Raw genomic sequence first — 17,218 nt, 5'->3', positions numbered from 1 at the left:
AATAAAACTTCACCTTTGTAATCGATAATGCATTTTTTTAACTTAAAACTAAATAAATATAATTTCACTTTTTGTTATCAATTATCTATTTTAGCTATCTCAACCTATATGCCTAGTTTTTTTTCTTTTAAAAAATATTTCATATAAAAAAATCTAAAATGCTTTATTGTCGTCTAATTCAATGTAAATAATATCTACGATAAGAAATATATTGATTTTTGTGACATGCATGAACTATATCATAAGTTTAGTTAGTTGACTCGAATTCACTTGAGTTGTTGTTTTTTAATTAAGTGTTGCATTTTACCAATTTTGTCATTCGACATTAAGTTAACTGGGGACTAAGCTTCCCGATTTGTTTTTTTGCAAGATTATTCTTGCGGGTTTCACAGATCAACTCAAGTTAATCTAGATAAATCCAATATGTTTATATCTCAATATTAGATAAAATCATTGTCTAGTTTGTAGTTGATTTTGAATTCATGGTTTAAATCCATTTTTTAGAAAACACGTTATCGATGCCTAAACTTTTTTATGTTCAAAATCATTTTTGCTCTAATCTGTGACGTAGTGTGAGCCAATTCTATAATAATTTGATTAAATGAAGGATTTATTCTATGATACGAAGCTATTAGACAAAATTGGATACACGACTCGTGTTGCGATATCAAATATATTGATCTACATCTATATTTCTATTTTTTAGTATAGTCTTTAGTTATTGTTAATAACTTTTTTATATTTTAGTGGCATGGATAATCATTTGATTAAATAAAAAATTTATTTAAAGAAATAAAGTTATTAAACATGGTTAGATAAATGATCCTTTTTGTGAGATCAAATATCTTGATCTAAACTATCTATTTTTTTTTAATTTAGTCTTGATTTATTTAATTAGATGTATGCACAAGCTTTTTAATTTTTTATTAGGAATTTTTTAATGAAAAAAAACACATTGAAAAAGTCTACATATTTATTTTTTCTAAAAAGTCAAATTATTTAACAGCAGCATATCACATTGTAACAAAAGCTAATCTATTATTATTTTTTTAATTTAGTCTTGATTTATTTAATTAGATGTATGCACAAGCTTTTTAATTTTTATTATGAATTTTTTAATGAAAAAAAAACATATTGAAAAAGTCTACATATTTATTTCTTCTAAAAAATAAAATTATTTAACAGCAGCATATCACATTGTAACAAAAGCTAAATGGTGTGGAGTTTTCACTTTTCACCTATATATTATTCACCAAGATACAAAACACTATGGATTTGAGTAGTGTAATGAAGTGGTTGTCTTTAACAAAAAAAACTTGTTGAGCATACAATTGGAGGTGAGATTGTCTTTTCCATGTGATACATTTAGCATTGAAAAGATGGTTTGGAACAATTCGGATTTTTTGAGGTCTGGCGCTGAGGAATAGCATGGCTGATAGACACCTAACACTAGAGTCAGACATGTCGGCCAAATCCTAGGCGTTAGGGCTAGACCCACACACCTAGATAGCAGACTGCACGTCTGGGTTTACCTAGGTCTACTGACCTACGCCTGGGTCTGCACATCCCCGTAGGGGCTGAAAAACGCCGCAGGGGTCAGACAAGTTTAATATTATTATTAATATTAAAAATATTTATATTTATATTATTAATACAATAATTAATAAAAATTTTAAAAATATTATTAATATTGAAAACAACCATAAATTTGATTTGAAGGATGAAATTAAAAATTATTATTATTATTATTATTATCATTAATAAATTTGAAAAAATATATATTATTAATATGGAAGAAAAATTATAAATTTGATTTGAAGGGATTAAAAACTATAAGAACTTGGCTTAGATGAGTTTATTATTGCCAATAATAAATTTGAAAAAAATATTATTACTATCAAAGAAAAACTATAAATTTTATTTAAAGGGATTAAAAACTATAAAAACTTGGCCAAGACAAGTTTAATATTATTATTAATATTATTAAATTTTAAATAAATATTATTACTATTAAAAAAAATATAGATTTAATTTGAAGGGTAAAATCAATTATTATTGTTGTTATTATTATTATTAATTTGCATCTGACATTTCCTTCCAGACCAAAGTAACTTCGAGCTAGAAAGGGGCGTTTGATCCAAGTCACGTGTGTCTTGCAACCCTACCTGGCTAAAGGATCTTGGGTTCGGCGTCCGATATAGGTCTTTTAGGTTCGCACTAGGACCCAAGGCTCTAGGGTTCAGCATCCGGACCCAAAACTCGTGGGTTTTGTATTTGAAACCAGAGCTCTTGGATCCAACGTTACAGCTAGACCCAAGACTTTTAGGTCTGACGTTTTAAAGGAGCCCAGAGTTTTTAGGTCTGGCTTTATAGCCATGCCCACTTAAACTTGAGTCAGACAAGTTTAATATTATTATTAATATTCAAAATATGATTATTTGTATTATAAGTATTCTTATTTTTTATTATAATTAATATTATTAGTATAATAATTAATATTATTAGTATAATAATTAATAAATATAGAAAAAATATTATTAATATTGAAAAATAACCATAAATTTGATTTGAAGGGTAAAATAAAATTAAAAAAAATATTATCATTAATAAATTTGAAATAACATATTATTACTATTGAAGAAAACACAACTTTAATTTGAAGAGATTAAAAACTATAAAACTTGGGTTAGAGAAGTTTATTATTATTATTATTATTATTATAAATATTATTAAATTTGAAATAAATATTATTACTATAAAAAAATATAGATTTGATTTGATGGGTAAATCAATTATCATTATTGTTATTGTTGTTATTATTGTTACTTTTATTATTAACTTGGGTTTGACATGTCTTTTCAAACCCTAATAACTTGGGGCCAGAAAGGGTCACCACACCCAAGTCGCTTGGGTCTTGCAGTCACGCCTGACCCATGACTCTAGAGTCCGGCGTTCGGACCTAAGGCTCTGGAGTTTGTCATCCGGACCCAAAGCTCTTGGCTTCAGCGTTGCAACTAGACCCGAGGCTCTGAGGTCTAACGTTTAAAAGGAGCTTAAAGTTCTTGGGTCTGGCGTTGGAGTCATATCCACTTAAACTTGAGTCATTCAAGTTTAATATTATTATTAATATTAAAAATTTTATTATTAATATTAAAAATATTATTTATTTTTATTATAATTAATATTATTAATATAATATTTAATAAATTTGAAAAAAAAATTATTAATATTGAAAAACAACCATAGATTTGATTTGAAGGGTGAAATTAAAAATCATCATCATCATCATCATTGATAAATTTGAAATAAAATATTATTACTATTGAAGAAAAACCATAAATTTGATTTGAAGGGCTTAAAAACTATAAGAACTTGGGTTAGATGAATTTCATATTATTATTATCATCATTAATAAATTTGAAAAAAATATTATTACTATCGAAGAAAAACCATAAATTTTATTTGAAGCGATTAAAAACTATAAAAACTTGGGCCAAACAAGTTTAATATTATTATTTATATTATAAAAATTATTAAATTTAAAATAAATATTATTACTATAAAAAAAACATAGATTTAATTTGAAGAGTAAAATCAATTATTACTACTACTACTTTTGCTGTTAACTTAGGTCTGACATCCCATTCGAGACACAAGTAACTTGAAGCTAGAAAGGGATGCTGAACCCAAGTTGCTTGGGTTGATAGGGGCATCGATTCCAAGTTTTTTAGGTCTTGCAGCCCTACCTGGCTTAAGACTCTTGGATCTGAATCCGACATTGTAATCAGACCTGATACTTTTTTAAATCTAGTGTTATAGATAAATTTAACACTTATAAATCTTAATTTGTTATTAATATTTTTTATATAAAAAAATTAAACCACGACGTAGTGCGAGTCCCTAAATAGAGTTGGCCGCCAACCTAGTGTTAAATAGTTAGCGTGGGCCAAACAACGTCATTGCTTGAACTTGAAGGCTTGTATGTATTAATTAGGCTCACAATCCTCCAGTACGGGCATGTTTAAAAGTGTGGTTATGGTTGTTTTTCAAAATGTTTTTTATGTTGAAATGCATCAAAATAATATTTTTTTTAATTTTTTTTTAAAATTAGTGTATCAAAACGATCCAAAATATAAAACAATAAATTTTTAACAAAAATAATTTTAACTTTTTTTATAATAGAAATTGACCTCTATTTTCAAATGCTCTAGATCACATGTGCTCTTGCGCCTGCATATGCTCTATTTGTGTTTTTTTTCCCACCAAAAAACCACGATAGACATTGCTGATATATTAAATTACTAATTTGGTGTTTTTACCGTGAATGAATGCACCATGCAGCTTCTCGCAATTTTTTTAGGTAAATTAGAGGTTTTAAAAACACTATCAAATTCTTTTTTATTATATGAAAACAGTGAATACCAACAAAAAAAAATATTTTAATAGTTAAAAATGAATATCAAGAAAAATCATTTCAGTAGTTAAAAATAGTGTGAATGGTGAATTTTTTTTTTTAATCATCAGAATCCAGCACCTATTTTTATTTTATTTGTCTAACGAGGAACTAAAAATAATTAAAACAAGTGTTTATATTAAAAATGAATATTGAAAATCTAATAAATATTGTTATTTTTAAAGATTGAGGATCTAAGTATATTTTTTTGTAAAATCTATACCATCAATGTTTGATACTTTTTTATTTCACAATTTTCTTTTAATTTTATCATTGTCTAAGAAATTAAAAGTAATTAGGTTTAAATCAGAATCAAATCATACAAAAAAAAGACTTTGAAGACCAAATTGAATTATTAGAATATAAAGAGTAAATACACAGTATTTTTTGAGTATACGAAAAGTGTCAATCTATAATAATTCATCCACACCTTTTACCTTTAAGTATTCTATAATAATAATAGTATGATGAAAGTCGGATAGACCCTCTTCGATTCTTTATTTCCCCACACGCGCACACAGATATATATATATATATATATTTTTTTCCTTCCATTTTCCATACTTCTGTCTTTGGAGGCCTTATAAAACAAGATATGGAGTGCTGCTATAGATGGTTCGAATTCAAAAGATGTCAGGGAACATAGTTATTATTGTTTTTTAAAATGATTTTTATGTTGAAATATTTTAAAATAATATTTTTTTATTTTTTAAAATTAATATATCAAAATAATTTAAAATATACAAAAAAAATTATTTTTTAACCAAAAAACAAAAATTTAAATTTTTTAAAAACCTGGATTAGCCTACATTTCCCAACATTTTCTAACAACTCAATCTTCACATCTATCTATCTTTTTTTTTTCCCTTCTTGGTGGATAGAAGATACAGGCACTACTGAGATAAAATTATATAATATACGATTTTACTGTTTATCTAGATATAGGATATTGTCAATTAGAAGTGTAATAAAAAAATTATCCTTGTCAAATTTTTTTTTGTTAATCATGCAGTAGAGGCTGAGATTATTTAATTTTCTTTTCTTTTCATAAAATGTATTCGACATTAAAAAATAATTAAAAATAAAATAATTAATTTGAATTTTACCGGAGCATGATATCACTGTCATTCTAGATACTAGGACATGATATTACTGTTATACTTTAAGTGTCTGGGTCAAACAAGTTTACGAGACTTAGAGCTTGTTTGGGAACGCGGCTGCGGCTGCGTTTCAAAAAAATCTGAATTTTTTTTGTTGTTAAAATTTAATATAATTTGTATATTTTGGATCGTTTTAATGTGCTGATGGTAAAAATAATTTTTTAAAAATAAAAAAATATCATTAGTATATATTTTGACACGAAAAATTATTTAAAAAATTACCGCAATCACACTGCAAACACGCACTTAATATGTTTTAGCTTAGCTTTGCAAAGTAGTTTGATCCAAATTTAATATTCTTGGATTTAATGTTACAGTGAAATCCAAGATTGAATCTAGCTATATAGATAAACCCAACATATTATTTTTATTAAAAAAAATTGATGTACAGCATGGCCCAGGCCACCTGGCTGGTCAATGGTGTCTTCCTTGGAAGCTGTGGCAGGTACTGGAGCAGCCCAGTACACATGTCAAGGCACTTCAGATGAGCTGACATCTGTCCATAATTAAGTGAACGTGCCCTAGTTCCAGGCTTCACTTGAAAAACCTTTCCTGTTTATTTTTTGTTTTAAAAATATTTTTTAAAAAATTAAATTTTTTTCATTATATAGAAGCTATTCTCATTTTTCATTGTATACATAATTATGCATCACATGAGACTTAATATAGTTAAAAATAAGTTTTTTAAATCACTAGAGACTCATATAATATTTTATTGACATTTTATTTTTTAATATTTAAACTGGATAATATTTTTTATTTAAAATTTGAACTTTTTTGCTGTAAAATAAATTTTATTGATTAATTTTTTTATAACTAAACATGAGAACATTTGAAAAATATTTTATGGGAAATCACCTTTTATTTTATTTTTATAAGATAATTATGAATATCCCTCAAAATATCTGACGCGCATTTTTAGACCAACTGGAGATTTATTGACAAATAAGGCCATGCCTGACAGAGAAGGCTAGAAAAAGTCAATCTAAGCTTATAAGGTCACGTTTTTATAATTAATTATTAATTTCCTTACATAGAATTGGGCACAACTAATAACTGAACTGGAAAAAGGTCCAAAACCGAACACAAAAAGGACCGCTTCTTCTACCTCTGGTCAGATAAACAGGCAATACACAGACACACACAAGAAATTAAGAAAATGGAGTTTTCAGAGTTAAGAGAAGCAATAGAGAAGGTGGGATTAGTAGACGCTCATGCTCACAACATTGTAGCTCTCGATTCTTCATTTTCTTTCATCAATGCCTTCACTGAAGCCACTGGCACCGCTGCCTTGTCCTTTGCCCCTCACTCCCTCTCCTTCAAGGTACCCTCCTCACACGGACAAAAATAACACGTATATCTTCACGTATTTCTTTTTTTATGTAATCATAATGATAATAATTATGGGTTTATTTTGTTTTTGGCAGAGAAATGTGAGGGAGATTGCGGAGTTGTATGGCTGTGAGAATTCATTGAAAGGTGTTGAAAAATATCGCAGATCGTCAGGGTTGGAATCTAGTAGCTTGAAATGCTTTGAAGCTGCGAGGATATCTGCTATATTGATTGACGATGGACTGAAATTGGATGAGAAGCTTGGTATTGAGTGGCACAGGAGTTTGGCTCCTTTTGTTGGTCGAATTTTGAGAATTGAAACCTTAGCTGAGGAAATTCTTGATAGTGTGAGATACTCTTATATTTTGCACTAAATTAATGTCGTCAGTATTTAAGCCAGTCTGTGATATTAATTCTTTGTAGCTTTCAAGGGTTGTTGGGGTCATACCTTTTTGTTTTAATGGTGGTTGTGTATTATGAAGCAGGCATTAATATCTAGGCCAATGAGGCATTAATATATAAACCTTGAGTTCAATTTTGATCAAGAGGTAGAAATTAATAATGACCCTTGACTGGTTTCTTAATTTTTTTTTCTGATCTCTGATTATTATTTTCTTTTCTTAAAATCACTACCTATTTTCTTTTTTGATGGAATGGTATTATTTTATTTGTTAAAAATTCAGAATTTTTATATGCAGTCATCAGTGTCTCTATGGCCCTTTTAATTTTAGGGTCTTATGAGGCTGTTCTTTTTATTCTGTGTTTTTACAGGAGATACCAGATGGCTGGACACTGGACAAGTTCACTGAAGCTTTTGTTAGAAAATTGAAATCATATCCTTTTAGTTAGCTGTGGGCATTTTTGTGCATATGCTATTTTATGTTTTAATGGTTATAAGTAGAGCTGTCCTTTTTTTCTGTTAGTTTCTTACAATCTCTTACAGTTGCTGATAAGATAGTTGGTTTGAAAAGCATAGCTGCATACCGCAGTGGTCTAGAAATTAATACAAATGTTGCTAGAAAAGATGCTGAGAAAGGCCTAACTGAAGTTTTACGTGGTGAGTGTGAAATGTGGATTTTTCTGTTCTACCATTATTGCATTTAATAATTGATCCATTCTTCTTTGCAGATGGGAACCCTACTCGCATAGCAAACAAAAGCTTTATCGACTATATTTTCTCGCTGAGTCTAGAGGTTTCTCTAAGCTTTGACTTGCCGATGCAGATACACACCGGGTAAAAAAGATTTTTGGCTTTGTTAAACTAGTTGCACTTGTGCTCTGATTATTTCTGGGAATTATGGAAAAGGAACTGGAAACCTAGACTTCAGTCCAAAGCTGACTGTTGTTTATATATTTATTTATTTATTGAGATCAGTGATGAATTGACAAAGGTGGGACATGAACTTGAGACCTCACTCTCTTGCTTGGCAAGAGTACCATTGAGCTGAAAACCCAATATGTGAAGCTTAATAGTTTTAATTTTGAAGTTAATGTTAAGGACCTCATTCATTCAAGTATTGCCATGTAAATTCTAATGGCCGTAACTAAATAGTTTAAAGGAAACTGTTAGTTTCTGTGGGTGCGGTGGATGGATTCAGCTTGATCCACATGTAATCATTATTTTCGTTTCCCTATTTATAGCTAAGACAAGGAATTGATAATCTAAATGCTCCTACATTTTTTTTAATTATTAAATAACTATTCTTTCTCAAATTTAGTTTTGGAGACAAAGATTTGGATTTACGGTTGTCCAATCCTCTTCATCTTCGAATGCTTCTTGAGGATGAGAGATTTTCCAAGTGTCGAGTTGTTCTCTTACATGCTTCATACCCATTTTCAAAGGAAGCATCATACCTTGCCTCTGTTTATCCCCAGGTGAAATCATTAGTTTCCAATGAATTCTTTTTACTTTCTATACATGTAATTACGATGCTTGCCCACAAATTCTTGTGAAATGATCCAATGTCTTTACTTTCAGGTGTACCTTGACTTTGGATTGGCTGTTCCTAAACTCAGTGTCCAAGGCATGATATCTTCTGTCAATGAACTTTTGGAATTAGCCCCAATAAAGAAGGTGACAACAGTCCCTATTGAGAAAATACAGAAAAAATGGATTCTGTACATAGTGATTAGTTTACACATTTCAGAACTCTATCTTCAATGAGTTTTATTTGTTCTTTTCCAATGATGTTCATGAAGTTTGTCTATACTAATGATGCTTGATGTCAATGTCAACGAACCTGCAGGTTATGTTCAGCACAGATGGCTATGCATTTCCTGAAACTTACTACTTAGGTTTGTTTATTTTCTTGTGAATGGATATTATATCCTGTCTTGATAATAATGCATGTTTTGCCTGAACTTTCATCGATCTAAAGTCTGTAGTTTATTTTGTAAGTGTTCTGCACATGACTATAAAGTAGATGCACTGTTCCTTTTGTGTCTTATTGTATGTGATGATGTTGGACTGTGGCCTAATTTCTTAGGATTAACATACTTTATCAATTTTTGTGTCCTTTATGTAAGAAAATAGCTAATTTACTGTCCAAAATGTATCTATCTATGGTTACATAAGATACAAGTTTTATACTAGACTCCTGTGGCAACCATGTTAGAATATATTTTCTTTATGTTTCATATCATTGGATGTTTCTCAATCTCTACAAGACTAGTATTTCATATATTTTCACTTCATTATGGTGGAGGTGACAGCTAGGAATATTTCAAAAAATTGCACATGGTTAGGGATTTGTTCTTGTTTAACTTAGGATCAATCTTCCTTCAAGAAAAGTAAGGAAAATACTCGATCCCAAGCAAAGGCTTCTGTTGTCCTTGGAACATTTCTGCATGCTGATATGCTCCCTTGTTAGTGGAGTGATCAGTCATTGATGCATACATACATCACTGCCAAATTAGTTTGTAGGAAAATGAGCATGTGGAAGCATCGATGGGGTACCTGTATTTTTTGGTTTTGTAAATTAGGAAGTTTGAAAGACCATGCTTTTTTCCTTCTAATAAACTTATGGAGTTGCCATATTTCTTGGAAGCTTTATAAAGATTATCATTTAAAACTATTGCTCATGCGTTTTCAGGTGCAAAGAAAGCACGCGAATGTTTATTTTCTGTTCTACGTGATGCATGCATTGATGGTGATCTCACATTAGCTGAAGCTATTGAAGCAGCTAAAGACATTTTTGCTCTAAATGCTATTAAATTTTACAAGATTAATGTGGATGCAAATGCTTTTAGTTCAAAGGATACTGTTTCTGTCAACCCTGTGAAGATTGAGAGTAGAGCTCTAGAAAACAGCAGTTCACTTGTTCGTGTCATGTGGGTTGACACCTCTGGACAGCACCGATGTCGTGTAAGTTTTATTTTTAAATTTGGATTTTTGATAGTGCTTTCCCGTAGCTTGGTTCTGCCTTTGTCATGATTCCATGAGAGATTTTTTAAGGAAGCATAGAAAAGAATTATAAACTTCCTTTGGTGTGTGACATATGGGAAAACTTGAAAGCATTCTAGACTTCACTATTAGTCTTCTAGCATAGTTAGTTTTATAGTTTTAATTTCCATTTGTCTTTTCAGGCTGTTCCAGTAAAGCGCTTCAGTGACATTGTTAGGAAGAACGGTGTCGGCTTGACTCATGCGTCTATGGGGATGAGTTCAGCTGCTGATTCTCCAGCAGATGAGACTGGTCTTACTGGAGTAGGTGAGATCAGACTAATACCTGACGTAACAACCAGAAAGAAAATTCCATGGTACTATTTCTACATCTGAGATTGTCACTGGTGTTTTATTTTATGCTGTCATGTATTTCCATGCACTTTCTGTGTTTTAAATTTTCATTTGCAACTAAAACATGTCAATATGCCTGTGAAAAATTAGTGCTCAAGGACCTAGTACAGACCAGATCAGGCATCTGACTGAAGATTTCCAGAGAGAACAATTTATGCTCTAGTTCCACTTTTTTATTCTCATTATCAGATCCCTAGGCAAAGGCACTCCACTTGGATATTGCATGTTCTTGATCACCAGATACTTGTGCCTGACTTTTATCAACTCAGGCCACAAAAAAATATAAGGTTGTCCTTAGAGAAGTTAATTTGCTATTTCTTAAAATAAAAGAGCTTTTGATTAGAAAGAAAAGAGGTGCATTGTCAATTTGGCGAGGAGGACATCCTCCAATAAAGAAAAGGAACAAGAAATCAAGACAAGAGTTCTAAAATTGAATATCAGATGGGGAAACAACTCTAAAAGCCCTAAAAAAGCTGCACCATAGGGATGCAAGGTGCTATCCTACATCCTATCTCACAAAAGGACCGCAGAAATTAAAACTAATATGATGTCATCCTGAATGAACAGCATTGGCAGCTGTCCTCTTCGTATCCTAGAACTGCTATGGTGGTTGTCTCACTTCTCCATTTCATTCGAAAAACCACCTTATATCCCTACAATAAACAATATTAAGTTCCTAAAAAAAATTACAAGTATTGGGCGACCACTTATTTATCTTGAGTCACTGATTTAGCTGAAAGTCACATTTGTTTGGCAGAAAATCAAAATGTTGCAGATTGCTCATTCAACAGCATAACCAATTTGCAAGGAGAAGATGGTGTAGAAATACTTTTTACAAATGTTCCTAGGTTATAATTAGTTCACATATAATTTAAAAATCTCAGTTTGTGTTCCCTTAGTGTCTATTGAGGGGATTTGAAAATGCTTATAATTGCTCTCTATTTGTACTAATACTGTTTCTTCCACTATAGGATGGAACGGCAGGAAATGGTTTTGGCTGACATGCATCTTAGACCTGGTGAACCTTGGGAATATTGCCCAAGAGAGGCCTTACGAAGGGTTTTAAAAGTTTTAAAGGATGAGTTCGACTTGGTATGTCCGGCATTTATATCTTTGATACTTATAAATGGGAAGTACTTTATTTTATATTTTCATATTAGATATCTGTCATCTGATTTTCTAGTGCCTATATTCAGGTAATGGATGCAGGTTTTGAAAATGAGTTTGTGCTCTTGAAGAGTGTATCATGGTAAATGACCTTTTGTCCTTTAAGCATCAAATTGGCTGTGACATTTGTTGTTAAATTGAAGCAGAAAATCTTTTTCAGGGAAGGGAAAGAAGAATGGGTGCCCATTGACTCAGCTCCCTACTGCTCTACAGCATCATTTGATTTAGTTTCCCCTATACTTGATGAAATAGTTGGTGCTCTTCATTCCTTGGATATTACAGTGGAGCAGGTATTGTAGACAACTCAAACGTTGTTAACAGATTCAAATTCTAGAAGCATTTTCAATAAACCAGAAGTATGCCAACTATATGTTGCCATTATTGGTAGTTAGACATGTCTGACTGTTTCATGTTTGAGTGTTGATACAAAATGCCTTAACCACTGCTCTCAACTAAAAGAACTGTTCACAGAAAGGAAAAATCAGGGCTCACCATAGGAATTCAAATCACACCATAAAGTGGTTGCCAATGACTTAGTTGAATGATACTAAAATCAATGTGGAATTAAGGTTGAATAAGACTTGTTTTAGAAGTAATAGGTTAGGAATAGGCTGTGAACAGTAGCTTTTATCCGATTATTGAAGCAAGCAAAGTGAAAAATAGAAGAACAGGAGAAGGAGAAAAATTCTAGGCTCCAAGCCTTCAAAATAAATCTAGAAACTCAGTTGTATTCCTTAATTTGACACAAATGAAAATAAGACATTGAATCAAACAGACTACTAGAACACTGATTATAAAAAAAAAATGCATATGAATTTAAAAACCACCTAAGACAAAGCAGTTCAAACTGTTGTTTCCAGCACATTCTATTTCTATAGACCAGTCTTCAATGATTGCCCCACCAAAACAGCTCACATAGACTCATAGTGCTTTAGTTATGCAGTTTCACTACTAAAAAATTGGGAAATGATTTACTGAAGCTTATACATTTCTGTTATCGTATAAAAGCTTTCTCAATTATGCATTCCAATAGACTGAGAAGAAGAACAGTTTTGGTTTTCCGTAGAAAAATATTGAATAATGTATAGTCTTTAATTTTCATTAAAAGTCCTTTTCTCTCTTCTTGTCCTTTTGCCCCCCCTCTCATTTTGGTATGTTCATACAGTTACATGCAGAAGCTGGGAAAGGTCAGTTTGAATTGGCCATGGGACACACAACCTGCCCACTCTCTGCTGACAACTTAATATATACCCGTGAAGTTATTAGGGCTATTGCAAGGAAACATGGATTATTGGCAACTTTTGTTCCAAAGTAGGTTCACTATTTTCTTTTTATATGGTATTGTTCACAGTATGAGACTGGAAAAAATACTTTTTCTACTATTGGAGTTTTGAATATAAGAAGATGCTCGCTGAATGACAAGTATTGATTTGAAAATGATAACTTCATTTTAATATAGGAATCATCAATATGCTTTACCTATTTCGCTTGAATAGTTGTTTCATTTTGTTTTTATTGAAGTCAAAGTATCACCATACCTTGTGCAAAACTATTGACTATGATTTAATACAATCTTCTTAGTTTGGATGCTCCGACAATGGACATTATAAGTTTACTTGGCTATATTTTTTAAGCTCTGCTTAATCTTAATCTAAAGACATTTGCTTTTTCTCTAGGCTTGCATTAGATGACATTGGTTCTGGATCCCATGTGCACATTAGTTTGTTGAGAAATGGAGAAAATGTTTTTATGGCATCTGGTGGATCTTCCAAGCATGGGATTTCAAGCATTGGAGAGGAGTTTATGGCCGGGGTTTTGCATCATCTTCCTTCGATTTTGGCCTTCACAGCACCAATTCCAAATAGGTTGTCTTTTTTATATTTTATGTTGGTTCTTTGTGATTCCTAATCTTCTAATTGATGTGTTTTCTCATTCTCGTAATGGATAATTGACATGAGGGGTTTTCTTGCTAAAACTTAAGCTTATAGTCTCCTCTAATGTATTTCCTAACATAGGAATACTGCATTTTTAGTTTGCCAATCAAATTTCAGTTTTAGGTCTTATATTCGAGTAAGATTCCAAAGGACTTTAACTGAAACAGCCAAGTGCATGTGCACCTTTCCATCTTGGATGCACAACTTGTGGGAATCTTAACGTTCTCAATGCTACTCTAAATAGGTTGTTACTCAATGGTACTTGCTGGAAATTTTCTCCTTGTACACTATATTTATATCCCATCCAATTGCCGGTGTCTGTAGTTATGATCGAATACAACCAAACACATGGAGTGGGGCATACCAGTGTTGGGGGAAAGAAAACAGGGAAGCTCCATTAAGAACTGCTTGCCCACCTGGTATCATAGATGGTTTGGTGAGCAACTTTGAAATTAAATCTTTCGATGCATGTGCAAATCCATACTTGGGCTTGGCTGCTATAGGCGCTGCTGGCATAGATGGCCTTAGAAAGCACCTTCGACTGCCTGAACCTATTGGTAAGTTTATTTCATCTTTGATAATTCCAGACATGAAGTAAGCTTTTATGGAATTGCTTCATTTGTATTTTTTGTTTTGAGCTTAATTAACACGAGTTATTCTCATGGCATCTAGCTAGTGAATTTTTAAATTCAGTGTTACTTTTTTTAGTCAAAAGGTTGGTTTTAATTCCATAAATGTGAACAACGTCGCAGAAAGTGGTTTTCTTGTGGAACACTGATACCTAGTGTGGCAGTAGACTGACAAGCTTTTGTCAGTGTTCCACACACCAATGAATTTCCACTTCCTTAGTGGTTAGCACTTGAGCAAGTCTCTTAGAACTCAAGATCTGTATTTTTATTCACTTCCCCTGTGGTTCTTTAATAAAGGCTTTCTGCACAAGCAAACTTTTTATCACCAGTAATGTGCTGTACAATCTAGCTTGATATAAAATTCCGCAACTGCCTTTTTTTTTTGGCATAAGGATTTTTCTGCACTACTTCAACCATTATTTTTTGGTCATTCCTTCGACCTTCTAACATTTTTGTTTATCCATATTGCTATTGGTCACTCCGTAAACTCATTTTTCTTTTTTACTACAAATTTTATTCTTTCTTTACCATTTGGAAAAACTGAAAAGTTGTACATTAATTGCTAAATTAAAGGCCTGGGTGAACTCCTAAATCTGCATATGTGTTTCTTTCTCTACACGTTATCTCAAACATTGACTTGAGCTCAATTTTTACATCCCTGTGTAGCTGATTTTGCATAGTGATATTCCTTTGCCTCTGCTCCTGTTCTTGAAGAAAATTGTACTGGCATCTAATGTATTCATTCTTGACATTGAAACAGATAAAAACCCTTCTCTCTGTGCAAACCTTCCTAGATTGCCTCAATCACTTCCTGAATCTCTAGAAGCTCTTAAGAAAGACAGTGTTTTGGAGGATCTTATTGGGGAAAAGCTTTTGGTTGCTATAAAAGGAGTTCGCAAGGTATGTCTACAAAGATCATTTTGAATGATGATGCTGAACCTACTCACTAAGAATCTGAATAAAATATTAGAATCTCTTATTTCTCAAGCTCAATTTGGCATGGAAATCCTGGAAGCCTACTTTATCAGCTGAGTCTTAAATGGGGGTTGAAGCCCTTGATCCATCTTGGGCTAATTCTTACAGCTGCTCTAGTTTTTCCCTTAATTGAGTTGTTCAGGAAGTGCATGCTTAAATGAAGCCTTCAGTTTTGGTTTGCTTGTAACAGTTTCGACCAAACGGTGGTGATACTGTCATAAATGTTGGATTTATCATCTAGAATAATGGTATTTTTGAGCAGTAGACCATTACAGGTCTTGTTTTGGTTTAACAAATAGTAATATGCAAGGACATAAAATCAGTGAGGATCTGCTATGGTATAGATGGACGATGTTGGGTTTACTAGTTAAACTAAGGACATCGAGGCGGGATTTCAGTTGCCTCGGGTGTCTAAAAAACAATTTTATTTCAAATTTGTTGTAACAATTATGTAGAAATGGTCCTAGAAGTTGCTTTGAAACAAAATAAGTGCTGACTTGCACCTAGTGATCGAGAAAGCTGTTCACAATAATGCTTTGGACCCTCCAAGCTGCACAGTACAATAAAGGAGAGGCTGCTCTGATATCTTCTTAAATTCCTGCATGATGCAAGTTCTCATGGTTTTCTGTGAATTCTTTGCAGGCGGAGATTGATTATTACTCCCAGAATAAGGAAGCATACAAGCAATTGATACACCGTTATTAGGCAGGCCATTCTTCGCAGATTGGAGGGAAAATAATGGTTTAGCAAACCCATGCAGAATTTTCTATTCTATTTGTTTGAATTCGCACCAAAATCTACATGGGACATGAATGAAGACGATGATTAAACTAGTTTTTATATTTAAATAAAATAAATTTCTACTGCAGTAAGTTTAAATAGTATTAATAATATGAGAGCACGCATCTTATTAAAATCTCATGAAAATTAATGTTATGATGTAAATAGTTAGTATTTTTCTTCGAGTTTGTTTTGATTACTGGCATTTGTTCATGTTAGTATTTAAAGAAAAGTTGAGATGAGGAAAACTTGTAAGAAAGAATGGGAGCATAATAGGAGTTTTAACATTTCAAAAGTGTTTTTGAACAAAAAGAAATTTTTTATTTTTTATTTTTTGCGTTTTTATACTATTTTAATATAATAATGTTAAAAATAAATTTTAAAAAATAAAAAATATATGTATTTTTAAATAAAAAAATATTTTGAAACAGAATCACTATTTAAATATCAAAAGTATAAAAATGGCAGAAGATCATCGATATCAATATTTATATCTTAATATTAGGAAAGTGCAATGTTTTCTCCGTCACAAACAAGTTTTGCAGGAATTCTTTTAAAAGAGGTCGTAGGGTGCTAATAAAAAAAAAAATCCAACTGTTGATCCTAGGCCCAAGCGACCCACACTTCACGCTATTCGAGTCAAGCCCAAACCGTATGCCCTCCATGTCGTTCAGGCCAGCCCAGATGCCTTGCCTTCAAAGCCCAAACAGGCAGAAAAATATAAACAAAATGTGCACATCCCTCCCAAGATAATGAACATTTTACAGAGTCAACATGTAGATTCAATGGCCGGAGTAAGAGCAAGGAGATCCAAGGGTGGAAGAAAGAGAGAGGAATAGGGGGCACAAAAATCAAAGCAGGAGAGAGAAAAGGAAGAAGGAAAAGAAAGAAAAAAAGAGAAGAGAATAGAACATTTAAGACATGTTGCAGCTATAATGATGATAATTATAGGATGAAGATTATGCTTGGTAGTGTGGTAGTAGTTATTTTTTA

At 31.8% G+C, this 17,218-nt stretch overlaps 1 protein-coding gene across 1 annotated transcript; it reads left to right on the top strand.

Annotated features, from left to right (window-relative positions):
* The first annotated feature begins 6,637 nt into the window (after positions 1–6,637).
* Positions 6,638–16,313, top strand: LOC133688025 (protein fluG). Its single transcript, XM_062107395.1, has 18 exons — positions 6,638–6,937; positions 7,041–7,292; positions 7,717–7,779; positions 7,888–8,002; positions 8,074–8,179; positions 8,664–8,820; positions 8,924–9,019; positions 9,192–9,240; positions 10,038–10,309; positions 10,531–10,703; positions 11,712–11,832; positions 11,937–11,989; positions 12,068–12,197; positions 13,073–13,218; positions 13,584–13,772; positions 14,166–14,398; positions 15,231–15,370; positions 16,088–16,313. Exons 1-18 carry the CDS (start codon positions 6,773–6,775, stop codon positions 16,148–16,150), a joined length of 2,523 nt encoding a protein of 840 aa, XP_061963379.1. The 5' UTR covers positions 6,638–6,772; the 3' UTR covers positions 16,151–16,313.
* The last annotated feature ends 905 nt before the right edge of the window (positions 16,314–17,218 follow it).

This window comes from Populus nigra, chromosome 3 (genome assembly GCF_951802175.1).
Source record: "Populus nigra chromosome 3, ddPopNigr1.1, whole genome shotgun sequence".
NCBI lineage: Eukaryota > Viridiplantae > Streptophyta > Magnoliopsida > Malpighiales > Salicaceae > Populus > Populus nigra.
Note: the sequence above shows the minus strand (reverse complement) of the source record. Positions and strands in the feature narration are given on the sequence as shown.